The sequence below is a fragment of the Strix aluco genome, chromosome Z (genome assembly GCF_031877795.1).
Source record: "Strix aluco isolate bStrAlu1 chromosome Z, bStrAlu1.hap1, whole genome shotgun sequence".
Classification (NCBI taxonomy): domain Eukaryota; kingdom Metazoa; phylum Chordata; class Aves; order Strigiformes; family Strigidae; genus Strix; species Strix aluco.
The window spans coordinates 75993296-76012610 of record NC_133971.1 but is presented as its reverse complement, the minus strand read 5'-3'; the positions used below and the strand labels follow the sequence as shown (position 1 = coordinate 76012610).

At 38.6% G+C, this 19315-nt stretch overlaps 1 protein-coding gene across 8 annotated transcripts in view; it reads right to left on the bottom strand.

Moving 5' to 3' along the window:
• RAI14 (retinoic acid induced 14) overlaps nucleotides 1-19315 on the bottom strand; it is an 85579-nt gene that overhangs the window by 11539 nt on the left and 54725 nt on the right. For all 8 annotated transcript variants that reach the window (XM_074812597.1, XM_074812600.1, XM_074812599.1 and 5 more), the window contains exons 4-8: nucleotides 8043-8131; nucleotides 6213-6277; nucleotides 3574-3631; nucleotides 2998-3068; nucleotides 1486-1592 (exon numbers count right to left, since the gene is read on the bottom strand). In XM_074812597.1, the coding sequence (XP_074668698.1) occupies nucleotides 1486-1592; nucleotides 2998-3068; nucleotides 3574-3631; nucleotides 6213-6277; nucleotides 8043-8131 (390 nt within the window). The remainder of the gene's footprint in view (nucleotides 1-1485; nucleotides 1593-2997; nucleotides 3069-3573; nucleotides 3632-6212; nucleotides 6278-8042; nucleotides 8132-19315) is intronic.

Sequence of the window (19315 nt, the reverse complement as noted above, 5' to 3'; positions counted from 1 at the left end):
ATGCCTAATAGGTTGGCCATGTTTGCCGGCAAACACATTCCACAGCACAGATATGAAACTGAAAAGTTACTACAGTGATAATATTTGCGACATATTTAGACAATCATTTCACTGATTGAATTAAACATATTCCCTGTAATGGGTAAGCCCCGGAAAAGTGATGGCTGATGCAGTGCTGTGCTAAAAAGTAGTGCTGAGTAGTAACTTGAATAACACCTCCAGAGTCACAGGGATGGCTTTAGATTACCAAAATAGTTAACTTAGTCTGGACAAGATAGGAAATTGGAGATACCATTTTCAAAGGTTATCCCCTTCCTCTCCCAAAAAGGCTTCTCCTTTTTCAGTAAAAACTTAACCACTTTTGTGAACATGAGATGCAAGAGTAGTTACTCTCCACCAGAAGGAAAGAGAGAAGTGAAATGATATATTCCACATTATATCATTTTCTTGCATCTACACACAGTACTTTCTTAAAAAAGAAAATACAAAAACACAAGGCTGTCCTATCTATGACAGAAATGCCTTCATCCAATTAAACTAGAAACTCTTAATGCTGTCTGTTGATTAAACAGTAAGAGACTGAGGGGAAGGCAGAGGTCCCAGAACAGGCAGTACCTTGGTTCAAAGCACCAATGAGGCCATTCAAACCAAACAAGAAAACTAAGAAGTTTTCTTTAGACAGCTTAAAGAGTGCGCTAATAAACTCTGGACTGATAAAAACTAAGTTAGAGCCCAGTCTTATCCTCCCAGGTGCTGTCAAAGAACAATATGAGCATTGTATCACAGATGATAAACAAGATTGCTATCAGGTGTAAGTGCCAAGTCTTCTCAGCATCCTGCTTTAGCTTCACAGTTTAACCAACTGTTTATAAAACAGTCCATAATTTTCAAAGACTCTTGATCTTCATCAGTATCATCAAAACAAGTGCATGTTTCACTACAAGGATGTTGTTTTAAAAAATCCGTTTTCTGACACATGTACTATCTATTAATGCAACAAATCTCTAAATGTCTCTAAGACAACAGCATCTCCATTATATAGCTTTATGGTACTCTTCTCTTGCTGCTGTGGCTACATTATGGTAGAAAAAAGAGCCCTCCACATATGTCACTCCTAAGTAAAACTTTCAGGATTTAAGTTGGAGAAACTGATGCCAAGAAGACAGCAGCATTTAAAACTGTGACATGTACGAAGTGATGTGTGGGTAAGTGCTATCAATCAGATTCTTGTAGGATTTCTTTAAAAATGCTCTGGTAGCTCAAGGGAAATCTTACAAGCACATCTAATTTTATACTTACATAGTTTCTTCTGTTTCACTTTTCCCTTTAGGCAGAATTCTGTAAGCTTTCTCAAAAATCAGGATATGCTGTCCAGTACAGGAGGCATTATTTCACCTAACAACAACTATTTTGGGAAGGATTTGAGAAGAAAGCTTCATCTGACAGTCAGCCTTGGGGAAGAATTAACATGTTAACCTGCTGTACCTTCCATTTTTATCCCTGGTGTTGATGTCTGCTCCATGATCCAGAAGGTATTTGCAGACTTCCGTATGACCATTTTGTATTGCAAGCAGCAGAGGTATGTTCCCGTCCTAGGAATGCATTTAAAGAAGCTATGAACAATTATCCATCCACCTACAAATATCACTGAGATTTAAAGGTCAGCTATGGACTTTACTTCTATATAGCACAAACAAGGCGTTATCAATAAATTTTTCTCGTGATTCATAAATATAGCTGGGTTTAATTCCTTTCTTGACTACTGGGGATGCAAAGCATTAGGAGTAGGAATGCTTTTTGCTTTGTACTCCCTTTTCTGTTTGCTTAATGCTATAACATGATGATTTTGGAACTACACAATACCTTTAAGTCGCTCCGCAACAAAAATGATAATTTTAACTAAGTACAAGGCAAAAATACAACATTTCATATAATCACAGAATAATGCCAGTTGGAAGACACCTTCAGAGGTCATCTGGGGTTTCTCCCCCTTTGCTCTCAATCCAAAGCTAGGTAAACTTCAAGTTACAGTACACTGCTCAGAGACATCCAGTCAAGTTTTAAGCATCTCCAAAGGCAGATACATCATGACGTCTCTGGGTACCAGTTCCAGTGTTTGACCACCTTCATGGTGAGATTAATTTTTTCCTAGTACCTAACTTCAATTTTCAATTAGGTCCACTACCCAAATTCTGACCATTGCTTGTCATCATTTTGTCATGCACCTCTGAGGTTGCTCTGGCTCCCTCTTTCCTATGATTAACCATGACATAAGATGAGGACATTTTTAAGATGCTCCTACAGTCTTAAGACTGAACAAGCCTTTTCTGCCCTTGAAATGCATCTGCTGAAATTTTAGGTCTAACCTCTGTGACAGATATTTTTATTAGAAAGACCAGGTGAGAAGGAGACAGATAGAAGTTCAAAACAAACTTTTTATCCCCCTTTTTTTTTTTTCCCCTTTTGCACCTCATTTCTGTCAGGTCCCCTCCCTTTTTCATCAGAGGGTTTTCTATCAGGCAGTTGCATCATTCCCCAAAATAGACCTGGTCGTTTGTAGACATTTCATAATAGTGAATATAGTGTCCCTGAGCCTTCAGACTACATCAAGTACAATTTTTCCCTTCAGACTTATCATACTCTTGGGCTTGTGAGCATTTCACAGCACTTGACCACCTAATGGGCCTTTTCCAAAGCCTACCGGAGTCAACGGAAAGACTTTTATCATGTTTTGAATATATCAGAATTGGTTCTAGCTACTTATACCAATGCCTCAATTTAACAAGCAGCGTATCATGCCACTACTGTATTAGACTGTGAAGTACTTCCCCACCTCTGCTATGGCAAGCTGCAAAATGAAATCCCTCCAACACAGAAATCCAAGAAGAGATATAAGCATAGTATTGCTTTGAACTGCTGCACCTGAGATTGACTGGAGTGGAGGGTAGTCAAAGCTCTGAAGTACCTTAAGTACACAATGGGAGAAGAGGTACGTACCAAATCTTTGATGTTAATTGGACATTTGTGTTCACACAGAAGTTGAACTGCCTGAAGGCAACCACGTGCAGCTTAAAAAAAAAAAAAAAAAGACAAGCGTGAAAGTCCATTAAATCCCATTTTCAAGATTTGTGTTCCGCACTTCCAGTTGCAATACTTCAGCATTACAGTGGGGTTCAACAAAAACAAATTAAATTGTATTTCTTTGTTTTAAGAAGGAAGGAGAGAAGGACTAAAAAGAATAAACAGCAAGTTGTATGCAGAAATACAACCAATATTAATGATCCAAATTAGCATGAGAAGATACAATCTTTAAATAATTATATAAAAATCAACCTAACCTTAAGTATTCCAATGGCTCTGCACTTGCAAGCATGCAGGTTAAGCTTGTTAACTGTAATTAACTGAAATTCAGCACTCACAGTATTTATCTAAAAAAATACCCACAATTTGTAAACCACCAGGTGGACTCACTAGATTTATGTAATTAGAACCTAAAAAGCTCCACCAGACTGAGGAGCTAGGAATATCAAGCACAACAAAATAGATGGTACAAGCTTTCAACAAAGAAGTTACCTGCATAATGTAAAGCTGTTTTCCCAGAATTGTCAGTGCTGTCTGCTGGACATTTACTCTGCACAGTTCAATAAGGAGAAGGGGAAAAAAGCAATTAGAGAAACACCAAGAAAGTAAAACATGTTTTATGCTAAGGACAGGGTGCTGAACTTCTCTGAGAAAAGTTTTATGAACTACTCCAGAAGAGAATACTGAAGAAAGGCACAGCCTTTCTCTCTACCAGTCTGATCTTCTCCTTTCAGTTTATACTGAAGCCATAGGAAAAACTCATGGTGAGAGAGATATCAAAAAAAATGTTATAGTTTTGGAACAATTTAAATCAGGAAATAAAAAAGGAAAGAAACTCTCTCCCTTGTCTCAGAAAAGCTTCGTATTTTTTTACATTACAGTAAGAGTTAAAGCAACTACAACCTAAGGCAATTAGTTCCCTCAAAGGCAATAAGGTTTCATTTGCATTTGTAAAAACTAGAGCATCAACAATTTAGTTATATTTTGTGGTATTATAAGCCACCAGCTACTACTGATCAATCTAGACTACAAAATAATGAATAGAAAAAATAAGATTTCAAATCTTCATCAAGACTTGTTTTGGTACAGAAAATTTTAGTTTTAGTTTACAGCAAAGGAAGAGAATCATAGAATCATTTAGGTTGGAAAAGACCTTCAAGATGATCAAGTCCATCCATAAACCTGGCGGTCCCAAGTCCACCACTAAACCATGTCCCTACGTGCCACATCTACACACCTCTTAAATACCTCCAGCAATGGTGACTCAACCACTTCCCTGGGCAGCCTGTTCCAGTGCTTGATAACCCTTTTAGCATAGAAATTTTTCCTAATATCCAATCTAAACCTCCTCTAACGCAGCTTGAGGCCATTTCCTCTTGTCCTATTGCTTGTTAGGTGGGAAGAGACTGACACCCACCTCGCTACAACCTCCTCTATGTAGTTGTAGAGAGCAATAAGGTCTCCCCTCAGTCTCTGTTTCTCCAGGCTAAACACCCCCAGTTCCCTCAGCTGCTCCTCACAAGACTTGTTCTCTAGTCCTTTCACCAGCTTCATTGCTCTTCTCTGGACACAAGAAGATATGACCCTGAAATAATGGGCTTCTAAAATACAAACATTAGAGCTTTTGACTTTCAAATGTAGCACTGCCTGCAACACTTCTATGATTTTCTTCAAAAACAGGTTCACATTGATTACCATATTCTGTAACAAAAACGTCAAGATTCTGCCTGTGTAAAACAATTATTTAGCCTGTCTTACTTCAACTCCAGCATGTCAGGATTAGACATTCCTCATATGTACAGTTTATATCACCAAGCTGGTCCGCAGAAGCAAGAAAGCAATTCTAGCCGCATATATTATTGAAAAATATTACCAATGGCTTTGCACTTACGAACATATTTAGAAATCTCTGTATTGCGATAAAATTAGCAAAATATCAACAAAAGCACTCTACCGTTGTAGCTGGTAAGTGAATGGGCAGCAGATATTTGGTATTAAATACACATCTAGTAGCCGAGTTGATCATGCTGCTGCATGTGGTACCATCAGTAACAGCTTGATGTCACTGTTTATGCTGTAAATGGGTTTGGTTAGAAGCAGCTATTTGCAATGAAATCCCCAAGAGGGGAGCCTCAGTGATTAACGATAACCTTTTACAGGTGTGGAGGAACAGGGGAATCAGCTTGCAACAAGTACGGAGGTGGGAATCAGTGAAACTGGACCCAATATTGTCAAAGACATTGACAAGGTCAGTCATGGGATGACTGTAGAGCCCTGAGGTAACCAGGGAAAAGCAATTTAGAGGTTTGGGATATGGGATCCATTCTCTTTCTGTGCTCAAGCAGGGTTATTGTTTATTATTTATTATTTCATCTGTAGTCTGAGCCACAGTCTTACCGATAACTCCAAACTCCTAAAAATCTGTCCCATTCCTCTGATCACCTCCACCAAAACTCACCTGGCTTTCTGAAATGGGGCTGAGGTAGATAATGTTTCTTGTTGCTTACTAATACACATCTTCAGCCTCAACACCACAAGAATCTTCTCTTCATCTTTACTTTTGCTTTTGTTTCCCCATTCTTTCTATTCCCTTTCTAATTGTCCTTTGCCTCATTTTACTGAGGATTCATTTTTTTCCATATTTTAGCATCTAAACTACTTTGGTTTCTTCTCCCTTTGACTTTAAACTTGACAGACATTTCTATGGTCAACCACAGACATGAAGTATTGCAGTGGAACAATATCAAAATCCCCCCAGAACTGAAAAATCCTTTTCCCCTATACCTCTTAACCTATCTACTTCCAAGCCATCCAACCACACAGACAAAACACAGCAAGTTAGAAGATGCAACCTGCTTGAAATCCAAACTTGTCATGTCAGATCAGCTGCACATGGAAAACTGTATTTGTGGACCACTCAGGGTAAATATGACCCTGTTTTCTATCATCCATTCATAGAGCCTAAAAGGTCTTTAAACACAAGCCCCTCTCCTGATTGCAAGGAGATAGGACAACAGTATAGGAACATGATGCAGATTATTAGCAGGAAATGCGTCAATATCTAGTGGAACCAATCTAGAGGAACAAAAGGAAAACTTCAAAAATAAAAAATTCTTTAATTTTTACTTTACCTGAAGTAACCTCTTAATGCAATCTGGGTGGCTGTTCTTTGCTGCAAGATGTAAAGCACTGTGCCCTAAACGAATAAAAGCATAGCAAATTAAGTATTCAATCAGACCAAAAACCAGGCATAAACTCCTCCATGACAAAGGCAACATTTTGAATTATCTGTCTTGTTCTTGTCATGACACATGAAAAGTAAGGATAGAGAAAATAATACAAAAACCTACATCAAAGAGAATGTGTTTACAACAGACTGTTGTTCAGGCAGGTAACAGAATAATCTTAATGTCTAGCTTCATATAAAGGAATGACACAAACACTGTGTCAGACTACACCTTGGCAGAAGTAAGTCTAAGATCGCGCAGTTCTGTTTTGTTTCTTAAAAAACTATTTTCCCATATTACTCAGCCTCCCTTGCAGAGAGATGTCTGTAAAGTGTCTTCATGATTTCTTCCATTTGGCAATAAAAAAGGAACCCAGCACTGAGAGCAAAACCAGCCAAAATCACCAGCTACCACTACAATTTTGTATCATCTGTGGAGTACACGTAGAAGAGGACTCAGCACACAGGCCTACTTCGGTTTGCATCTCATAGATTCCCATTTCGGTTAATTTATTTAGCATCTGTGAGCTTATATTTAGTTATGCTATACAATGATTTACTATGGATTTATGATGAAGGACTGCAGTCTTTCCTCTAGTTTCATCCTACACAGCATCTGAAAAATTAAAGAGGCCAAGATAGCAAAAGAATAAATTATCCATGTAACTAAGAAAAGGAGCCAAGATTTAGTACTCAGTACAGACAGAGCCACTGGTGACAGCAGAATCTCACTGTAAATAATGTGACTATTACAGACAAGACTTTCCCTAATGAATACTGGGTCAACACTCTCAGGTGAGAGCAGGCAACCTCTTATTATCCAAACAACCAATAAATCCTTAGGCAAGATGAAGTATGAATTCTAAATAACAGTCTGCATCAGGTACGTATATTCTCTTATCATTATGTATAATCTAAATGCTTCTTCCAGTATCACAGACACTTCCTTATAGAGGCAAATCATTTCCATGTATGACAAATTCACTCAGGCTGTAATCAGTGGCCAAAACAGAACCGTGGGCACAACATTTACAGATCATTACTAGAGAAACAGAATGCTGACAGCTCACTCAGGTGACTCAGCTAGCCGGAGAAAATGCTGGGCACAGACTCCACAGATATGTCAACTGAAATCTATTAAGAAGAGTTTGCCAGTTTCAAATTCAGCTCCCATCATTCTCCTAGTGGAGTAGTAATTAAGGCATAGGACTTCTGAGGGCTGAAACAGCATACTTAATAGCTCTCAGCTCTGTTATGGCCTGTATCAGCTCTTTTCACTATGTCATAATCCTGAGGAAATGTCTTACTGCAACTCCTGTACAATTAATGGGGTTAATAGCTTGGATACACATAAAAGCAACACCAAAGATCTTGATTTAACCTTTAAAAAGCCTTGAAAGAAGTTAACAAAAAGAGCTGGCGGGAGATGAGTTTTTTTAACTTCAGAATAAAAATTAAAAAAACCTAAAATCGAGCAACTATTTTGAATCTGGAGTACACTATAAATGCTGACATTTATAGTATTAGGGCAAAAGTTTTTAAGGGCTTTAGAATCTGAATTCTATGTGCAGAAAAAAGCAAGTATGCCTAAACCTGCAAGTGTTACAACTGCTTTTCCTACATGGTGTGTGTGGAAAAGAACTCTTGTCAAATCTATAGTTGCACTCTGCACATCAAGAACTATATAAGCAATTTGAGTGTATTATGCTGCATGAGTAGATTCACAGAGGCATACCTGCACCATCTTGGGCTGTCACATCTGTCCCATGTGTCACCATAATCCTGAGGCACTCTGCATGGCCTTTCGTGGCTGCCAGGTGAAAACTGGAAGAGAGCATTTACATGTCACTTTTATTAAGACCTCCTTTCTCTTTCATTCACAAACCAAGTACTGGCAAGTTCTCCCCTCCCTGTCCTTAGATCTTTTGGCATCCCTCCACTGCCTCCCAAGAAGATAATAGCTCTGGAAGTGAGAAGGCACATCAAAAAGTTTTTGTAGTCATACTTTTACACAGGCTGCTGTCTCATTAACGCATGCCACATACCTTATGTGCATCTAGTCCCACCCAATTTCTAAACTAATGTCCCTAGTGATGTAATATATCCACATGGAATGCCTGGGCTTCAGGAATTAATGAAGAAAACATTCACAATGACTGACTTTGCTTTAGTCATTCCAGTCAATCCCAATTTCCCCTTTCAGTGAACAAAATTTAGTTCCTCTAAAAGGTGATTCAGCTCCTAAATTAAACTAAATCAAGTTGTTCTTCTGTACCGTCCCTTACAGAGCTCATCTTTCTTCCATACAGAGGGGGAAAAAGAATCCTGGTGTTTGTGCATTTCACCTGCAGAAATCAAAGCTATTCAATATTTGTGAGACTATGCTAGAGATGTATTTTTTCAACTTTTGGTTTTGCTTTTCACCTCAAGTACCTGCTTGTTTGAACAGTGTTAAATTGCAGAGGTTACCAACCACATTATGGCAGGATGCACTTAACTGCATGAATTACCAAAGATCTAATTGCAGAACAAACCAAAGAAGTTACACTGAATTCAGGCCTTTTTACAGCTGAAGGTTCCTGATTGACATCCTTGGCATCTCAGGATTCACAGAAGCACTTTTATACATATGCTGCCAACTTAATTTTGCTGGGAAGCAAAAATGAAGCAAAACCTTCTGAAAACAGAGAAGTTTATATCCGCTTGATGCATATCATGCCAACATTGGTGAGTCTCAAGATATGGGCACAGTACAGGCAGGCATATTGCTTCCCCATGGGTCCTGCTAACATCAGCTTGATATACAGAGCTGTTTTCCAGTGGGAGTAATGTAAAAAAACAAATTCAAGGCAAAACTCTTCCAATTACTATTAAATAGCATGTGAAAATTTGGGACCTTCATCAACATGTCCCTAACTGAAAAAGGCAGAGGGTTTTCTAATAGCTTTTAAAGGAGATATTAATTTTTAACATCATGCACCCCTGTGTTAAGGGGATTTTCCCCTGGAATCTAAAGGGTACATCACAAATCATTTAGCCACACCAACTACTGAATTTAAGAGTTTACATTTAGAGCAACTGATTCCTTTAAATGTTAAAACTAACATCGATAGTTCAGTCTGCTAACCATGGAAACTGGGAGTAACAGGCAGGAAAGAAACAGATATGCTGGCACATTGTATGTGAATTGCAACACTGCGTTTCTCTAAGCCTTAACAGAGTAAGAGACCTCCAGACGAGGTCTGGCAAAGGGTGGAGAATTAATCAAAACAGGAGAGCTCCTGGAACAGGGTCCTCTATCAAGTACAGCAACAAGCAGTCCTTCCCACACTGGCTGCTGCTGATTGCAAATGGCAGACAGGCAGCACCTAAGCTTTGAACCATTCTCTGCAAATATAAAAATATCCTGTGTGCTCATCCTCATGCTTACTACTGCCATAAACAAACTGAAGAGTTAACACTTCCAAGAGCATAAAAAAACATTGCTGCTGACTGTTCTCTAGTCATTCAAAATCAAAACTTCATGTACTTGGTGACCAATGCAAAGTTGTGTAAACATTCTTCTTCAGAAGAAGAGGTTTCTCAGGCTCTGGGAAAATGGCTGGGGGAGGGACGCAAAAGGAGTCTGACAAATCCAACACCTCTAATTTAGCTGGCGCAACATATCAGCAAATACCGAAACATTCAGATACATCTGTGTAGACACACAATAGAATTGAAGTCATTTAAATATTAGGAAGGCTGTGAAGTATCACTTGGCTCACTTATATTTGACAATATTCATAAGAATAATAAATATCTGAATAATAAAAACTTGGCTAAATCTTGGACACTGAGGTTTTATAGACAGACTGGTTAGGATGGTGCCAAATGCAACATGAATACGCAAGTGCAAAGGAAGTTCTATTTAGGTAAAATCAGACTGCAAAGAAAGTATCAAAGAGAGAAGAAAAACTTAACCCCTTTCAGGCTATGCACCTATGAACACATCAGTCCCACCACCTACCACTGTAAACAATTCTCATGGCAATTCTCAACAAGTCATCACACATGCAGATGCTTTATTTCACGTGGCCAAAAACATTTTCAAGTAAGAAAGGCCTGATTAAAAGTATTGCTTCTCCCAAATTGGTAGGTTGAAAGAAACATCATCTATAAGCAGTACAGGTGGTGTGAAAGATGAGAGAACATGTATGAAGGATGTAAAGATCTAATGAGAGCAAAAATATAGAAACTATGTGGAGAGTCCCATGAAAAGAGAGGATGATCTTCAAGGTCTTTCCAACCTAGATGATTCTGTGATTCTGTGATGGTAAAGTTTAACTCCCAGTCATTTATACAGAGTCCTAAGCCAAATAGCACTGGGCTGCTACAGCTCCCTCCCAATTGCTTGCTGTGTGTCCCCTCCCTACATTCTTGTACTGCTACCATCTCTCACATAACCCTGTAGAGAGATGTTTTTTTCTTAATAATCTAAAAGCAACTGGGAGGGGAATAGGGGACATGGTTAGTTTGAGGCTGGTTTAGTAAGCTGAACCAGCTTACCAGGAAATCAGCCCTGCTCAAGAGAGAGAGGAGAATCCAGGCTGGGATAAAGCTATTACAGTCATATTTAAGAGTATTTACAGAGCGCTGGGCAAAAACTTCCCCTTGAGGAGTAATTCTAAGTGATTTTGAAGTTAATAGCACCTCCTTTTTTTTCTTTTGTACTTAAAAAAACCCCAAACCCAAACCAAACCCTCATCTCCACTTTAGTAAGATACTGAGGGCCCCTGTGTAGTAGCAGAGGCTCTTGACACAAAGAAGACTGTAGACATTCATTTCAGTACAGAATAATTCTTTACCAGCTACATAAACTTTCCTAAAATATTTGAGGTAAAAGCTGCAGGTTTCCAAATATTAGAGTTCTCACCATCTGGAATCCTTAAGCAGTGGTGCATTTTACTTGCATCTTTCATGAATAAACTTCCCTTGATATGAAAGCAAACAACTTTTCCTCCCATTTCCTGGTTGTGCAATGACTTAGGCAAACAAAAACAAACATGTAAGGCTTGATTTGGAGCAAGGACCACACTGAGGGTTAGACTGCCATTCAGCCTAAAATCCTATTACAACATAGTTCATTTTCCCTTTACAATACATAAGCCTGTTACTACCACTTAGATCCACATCTTCATACCCCAGCCTGAACTGATTTGAGATAGATTTATTTTATTGCTGTAAAACATTTCTATTCTTCCTGAGGGGTGGGATGGTCTTTTATGATTGTCTCCAGACCTCTCAGTGCAGCAGAGGAGCAGCTACCCTTCCCAGGGGTTTTCTCAATGGATCCAGAAATGAAGCAACTCAGTATTCGAGACCCACCTCTGTAGCGGCTGATAAAGATCGCTGGTTGACGCTGCTTTTTCTTACTGGGAATGTACAGGTCTCATAACTACTCAGTCCTTCACAAGATAAAAGTAAAAAAATATGTATTTGGGAGGAACACAAAGCCCAGTTTGGAGCAAACAGGCCTTCAGAGTAAGAGCAAACACACAGCGGAAGTTCATCAGATTCCGGGTCAACTGGAGAACAGCTACAAGACTATCACCTCAAAGTCCTGTCAGGACCTCAGACTTCCTGACCAGAAATGTTACTCAAATAACATTTTCAAATGCACTGAGAGATGCTTTTTATGAATGATTGGTGTCTGAACAGAGTGGACAGCTGTGTATGACATCCCTGAACTAGTTTTAAACAGCAGATTTCTTACAGATAGATGTCAACTGGTAAAGTACTCACAACTGTCCTAAACAAGCCCATCCCTTCTTCAGGGCAGGACCTTTTCCACATTTTGGTTGTAAAGTCAAGCTAGCAAGGGAATGGACATTTCTTCAATCAGTGTCTGACAGACAGAACACAAGAGTTCTGATAAAGCTGGTCTTTGCTAAAAGGCAAAGAATGAGTTTTTCCAAAAATTATGTAAATTCCAGACAGTCTAACTCAAACAGAAAAGAGCTGCATTTTTTACTGCTTAGCTCACATAAAACATTGCTTTACAAATCATTTCACCACAGGTAGAAGAACAGAATTAATCCACATGTAGAGGTTAGACTTGTAAAAATGGAGCTAACTGAGCTTGCTAAGGTGGTTAGCAATAAGACATGGGTCTGCCATATCCAGATTCTCTGCTTAACCATTTGCACAGCTACATCCTGCAAAACTGAGCACAATCCTCTTACTGAATGTTATTTTGACAGCTGGCTTAAAACTGGGTGGTCCATATATCTAGGGAAAATGCCACAAAAGTAGAGTGGAACATGATAAAATAAATATGAAGTCTTAATTTAAGACAGTAACCTTCTAACTAGGAAATTTTCATCTGTGCAAAGAAAAACAGAAAGAAGAGCAGAAAAATTACACCCAATCAGGGGGCTCCACCTCTGTTTGGCAAGGTCACGCTCCAGAGGTTTTTTTCAGGGCAGAATTAGCATTCTCTAACACAGATTTTCTCTAGGGCCTGAAAGTAGTCTGACACATTACTTACCAAAATCCAAAGCAAATAAAGAACATGGTTGAATTATGGATGCTAAGTGAATATTGTATTTGCTATTTTCTATTATGACAAACATGGAACAAAGTCAAACTTGTATGCAAGCATATAATACTATTGTTCTCTGACATTTTAATCTCAGTGTTCTGAAAATATTTTAAGTGCAAGAATGTTTGAAATACACTATGAACTCACATACACTCATTGTCGAGGTTTATTTTGAGCAAAAACATCCCTCCCCAAAGTAGATAATTTTTCTTCATTTTCTAATGTATGTCAACTCTGTGTTGACTTTTAAATAAGTCTGACTTGTCTGCCAACAGTTTGATGATTTATAGTTTCTCGACCAACCAATACCTTCACACAAACAAACAAGATTGATAAAATAAAGATACAGAGCTGCTTGGAGTCTTTGTAACACTGACTAAAAAATATATAGAAATGGAAGATATTCAAGCTTCACTGCTACCAGATAAGACTGGCAAGCAATTTGCCAGCTACCTCAGTCAGAAAGAGACCCACTGATGACCTGGCTGATTTTGTAAGCTGACTTGAGCTTTTACACGTTTTAGAGGCAGCATTTAGCTTACAGTGTCTATTATCCCACAAAGCCTCAATTCCCACTTCAATGACAACAGCAAAAATAAAGACATTAGATGACATCTGGCTTTTGATTGTTTTCCACCACAGGCTGAGTGGCAGAAGTGCTAGAGTGCCTGAGACCCGACCTGGAGGATCAAGGGCTGTGAGTACCACTGGAGCAGCACATTCTGTGCATGAAGGAAGCGCCTGCTGTCACTCAGGACACAGCCCAGTGTGGTCTATTCTCCAGTGTAGCATGATGACCAGTAATTAGAGAAGAACAGTTTACTTTTCTGTCAATGGTTTGAGATCTTATCACCATAACAATGATGAAGGGAGCCTTTTAAACAAAACAAATTTGACACATCCTGAACCTAATTCATAGAAAAAGTATCACCTTCAGATTTAAAGACTGGGAAAATCCCAGAATGGTCCTGAAACCGGAGGTGTTTTCTGCCTTCCTCGTCCAACAGACAGGGCTCTCAAAGTACTAACTGTGTGTCCCAACAAGAAAATGCTTCTGTGAGCAGTGTCTACTTGGTTCTGCTTTCTCCTTGCACCAGCACATGTAGGTAGCTACCTGCGTGGCTGCTGAGCTGATACAGGCAACAAAACCAGTTGAAAACCAAAGATGCCTTCCACTGTTTCATCACACAGTCACAGCTGTATGCACCCTATCAGTGCAAAGGAAGGAATAGGACATAGAATTTCACCTTAAACCTTAAAACTAAGATTAAACCGTGAATGTTTCCCTGTCAAAGACACATAATACTTTTTCCTGGAAGCATTATCAAAAGAGTCACTCTTTTGAGAAGATATGAGTCTTAGCAACAGCCAGTCATTTAATTATGGAGGAACCATCAGATGTTTGGCAAACCAGACTGCCTTTGGGGAAAATCAGACATCTACTGGTATCACTATCAATACTTACTAGTTCTTTAGGTCTTTTTAAAAATAAATAAATAAATAAATAAATAAATAAATAAATGCCATAGCTTCGCACTGCACCCATTTCATCTCCTTACAAGAGTAAAAGTAAGAAATGTGGCTTTTTATTAAATGTTGTCAGTCCATGTCATGATCCTGTCACATACACGCATGCAGCCACAAGAGTGCAAAAATCAGCTTAGGAAAATGTTACAGGAAATACATTCCATTTTCAAGAGAGAGTTGGCACCATTATGAACTGAGAAAATTAAGTATTCTGCGTTTTAAGACATTCAATCAATGAGTTGCTACTAATATCTTCTGGAGTAAAGGCAGGTTAAGATTTTAAGAAGTTGACATAGGCAGGTATGGATTTACTAGGAGCTGTGGGAGATTTTTCCCCTCTCTCTCCCCCTTAGCACCAGCCACTGCAAAGTGAAGCAATGCACACAGCCTGTGTTCTCCTATCTTCTATTTAAACATCAGATGGCATCTGCCCTCCCCCAATACACACAAAACCCTCTGGCAGAAACCTTACATGCCACTTTTGCATTAGTATATATTCTGGAACAGCTTTCAAAAAAAACCCAAAACCAAACACAGTTTTCATATAAAGTTTCCAGCTTTGCCTCATAGCATAAAAAGTCTTGTTTCAATCATACACACCTCGAGGTATAGGACATTAATAAAAGGCAAGCCTGCTGAACGGCTGTTTTCTTAATAGAAAAGAAGCAATTGCATCATGCAACACAGGAGCTGGCAAGTTACAGACTCCTGATTTTAGCCTTCAAACTCAGCAAAAATATCCACCCAGCTGCTCTTCAGAGAGATTTCTGGGATCCCCAGAAGCTTTATATTTTTCATTCTCAGGTTGTGTTCCAGCAGTTCCATTTTCATACACAGTTTTCTTTGGCAAACTCTATTACTACATTAACACAAACTCCCACTTCAAGTCTGAAACGTATAGACTTTTCTTCTATGTACCATTAATTGTAAACGTAAGTGCTCACAATTTAGATTTATCATATGAAGTTTCCTGCAGAGTGCCCATTTTTAAAGTCCCTCAATAACTAATGTCAGCAAATTGCAACAGAGACTCTGCCAAGAGCGAGCTTCAGGGCACTCCTAGGTGTTGACAGAAAGTCTGAAGTCTTGAAATACTACTTTTATTTTTGGTGTAGTAGGGAAGGACAACTGACAAAGTACAACAAACAATGAAGTCTCAAAAAGCTTAAAAAGCCTAGAAATGAGAGCAGTGTTGCCTGTCTGTACCTCTAAAGCCAAGTCCAGAGGAATGGAAGAAGGCAGAGCAGTAGGGAAGATTCCTTCTGATAGTTTCTTTAAAAACACATCCCACATGTAAAGCCTAAAGGGGTGCACAGTCAGCTTCTCAATATATATGCCTTCTGGCAAAACATCTTTTTAGCATAGGGTGAAATCCCAGATGAACATAACTTCCTTCCTGAGTTAGGTAAAACCAGCTAGCCACCTGCTGTGCTTTCTTGCAAGGCCAGAATAGAGTTCAAAACTAAAATTAAGCCCAACAATGAGACCAGTGACTGGCATCTCCCTTGACCTTCATCCTCCAACACAATCCACTTGGCATTGCTGCCTATGGGCCAGCAAATGCTAATAAACACCTTAGCATGTGAAAAGTTATGAAATTAGAGCAAGGAAATCCCAAACCATGTTAGCATAACAAGAGTCCAGGAAAAGGCTGGAAAGGCTGAGAACAACTGAGTAAAAGTTAACATAAGGAAAATATTTCAAGGCTTAAGAACTGCATATAGTGCTTCAAGAACTAAAGAGCATGGATATCCTTATGCAACATGAGGGACATTGACAAAGGATAGCTCAGGGTTATGAGCTGTATTTGAAGTTTCTGTGTCTTTTACACTTACAATACTTGAACCTCTTCAGATTTAAAGCAACAGAACTATTCGGCTTTTTTTTTATTAGACTATAAATTGCTATGATCTCAAATTGTATAAACTACAAATCTCGGTTGTATAAAGTGAACTTCTCTTACTTCACAGAGGAATTGCAAACCAAGTGCAATAATATGTACTTATAGTAATTAATCTACTGGTAACACATTCTTCAGAGACTACTGGTTAAGATGACCTCTTAACATTTGTTTTTGTAACCTCTTTAAATGATTATGGCAATATATTTTTACTTTGCATTTCAGAATAACGATACTACTAGAGCTTTTAAGATTCCACATTTCTGAAGAGGAGTAGGGACTAGAACACAGACATGTGCAGGAAAAGGCAATTTCAGAGCTTTCCTACCTTTCCCAGTTAGTACTTCCTTAACACAGAATGCACCTCCAAAGCAGGTAGCAGAAAATGCAGAGTGATATATAAGCCCGATAAATAAGCAGCCAGCAGCATAGTCTATTGCCTGAGACCTTATTTTGAAGCTAAAAAACTGAAATAAATCCAACATTAGCACACTGCTCTGTTTTGGCTGTCTGTTCCCTTTCCCTTCCTAGATTAGAGTACATTTTTAAGCCAGTAGCAGCCAGTTGGTGTCATTAAAATCTACACATACAGTTCACTTGGTTGTGTAAGTCTTTGAAAAATACATAAAACAACTGCAGCCCATTATGTAGGCACAAGTCTGAAAAACAACTACAGCCTTAGCCCTGTACCCTGCAGCCTTAGAGACCTTGGTTCTGGCCCAACCCATGAGGGGCACGCTTCCCTTGTGCTCTCCTGACAGCTCAGATTAGAGGAGTGGAAGGAACAACCACAGTGCTCCTCACGCACAAGCAGGGCCCTGTGTTCTGCCTCTATGTAAGCCAAGCTGCAGCTGTTTCAAGCCAGGCATACAAAAACTCCCAACCATCTAGGCTATGTTCTGATGCAAGCAACCGACAAACTTCTTGAAACCTGGCCAGATCTGGTAAAATCTGGGTATCTGGCAACTCTGAATGGACCTGCTTTACAGGGAATTCCAGCAGCTGTCTGATGATGCATTACAGGTTTGGCTGATCCTACCCATGAGCAGGAGTGGAACAGGTGGCTCATGTACTAGCTGAACATGTGTATGGGGGACCTTCAGAAGATGACTTGCTTTCTTCTGAGATGACAGTCTTGCTAACAGATAATGCAATGCAATAGTTTATTAAGAATAGTCATCCTATAAGCCTGTGTGAAAAAGCAAATATAAAACAGAATATGCAAACTGGCTCCTAGAAGAAATTACAGACTGTTTCCCCTTTGAAGTATAGCTATCATCTGCAGGAAGTCCTGTGCATGTAAGATGTAAAACCTGTTGGGATGTTTCCCAATCCTCAAAGAACTTTGTATGAAATAGTGAGTTTGTTCTTTAAATAAGTGGAATTTGCTTGTTTTGCAATATAACAAATCACTAAAGAAACTAAAAAACTTCATTTTTTCAGAAGTGATGTTTAGGATCTTCATAATTGAAATAAAACTGAAGAGCATTAATTTCTGTCTCTTCAGAAGACGGCCTCTTCATTTTTCTTTTTTTAACATGAAGGTATAAAAATACTAAAACGTTTTATAGAAAAATTGCTTCAAAAATGTATATGATAGAACCTGAATGCTGTTGATTTAAAGTCCTGTCAAAAGTATAGCTAAGAACTAAAAATTGGATCATGACGTCTCCAAGTCTAAGTGAGGGGTCATGTACTCCAAATCATCAGAAATGATCTACAGTTTCAATCAAGAGCCAGGAACAAACCACTAACATGAATTCCATTCCATGGATCTCACTTAAAAGCCTTCATGATTGTCAATACAGTAATGTTTTTTATGAAATGTGGATTTTTTCATGTATTGCCAAATTATAAAATCAGAGTACTGTTCCTTGTTACGGAGATAAGAGCATTTCCTCTCACTATACATTAACAATTGGCTCATACCAAAGATAACAGTTAATTAGCCCAATTTCGTATCCTGGCAGAGGATGGCTTCATCCAACCATGCCCAGATGTTTCATTAACATTTCTAAGTGTTAGTCTAAAGTAGAAAGCAATTTTTCAGGAAACTTAATATCAACATCTTAATTGAATTATATTCATAACAATGCTGCACGGGAGAGGGAGAACAAAAAGGAACAATCAGGACTTGAACCTGAAAATAACTTCAGTAAAGTTTTGAAGACACAAAAGCTTTTACACCCAAATCTCCCATGGAAATAAACTTTACAAGAAATTTTGGAATAAGAACCAGATTTCAGCCATCTGTTGGCTAGAGATAAAACACAGGTAGAGATCACTGTGGTCTTCCTTATTTTGTCCATGCTCTGAAAACTAGACATTATTGTGACCATCTGGAACATCATAAATTAAATATTGTGATAAAAGTAAACTAAAAAATATTTTCTGTCAGGGATCGTATCAGGTCACTGGAACATCCACGAACTCCATTCCCGGAGAGGTGACAATCCTCAGGCCCTAGACCTTTCTTGCAGCTCCTACCCTGGTACAATTTTCAAAAGACAGTATGCTAGTATGCTTTTCTACTTACATGTTTAAGCAACTTTCAGAGATGACACAGCCTGTACAAAAGAAACAGCTTCTAGAACATGGTGTTAGACTGAAGACCCCCAACACATGCACAAGAAAATAATATAGAGACTGCCTGAATTTCAAAGGTGTCCTAGAGTATTTTTATAGCAATTTATAAACAAGGGAGGATAATAACAATTCTTCTTTCACTTCATAGGCATTGGGCTCACCTGACCTCCTATTTTGAAGATCAGCTGTCTAAATCATTTTCTATGTTGTTTTTTTTCTCAACTAGAACAGTGTAACAAATGTAGCAAGTCTGTATTCTTCCAACAGCTTCCTTTCAGATAAGTGTTATTACATAAAAGGAAGGACTCTCAAGAGTAATTAAAATCTGACCTATTTTTTGAACAGTGATGTCCTTCATGCCACTCGCTCCACCTTCTTATACAATAAGATCCAGAACAAAGAAAAATTAATACTA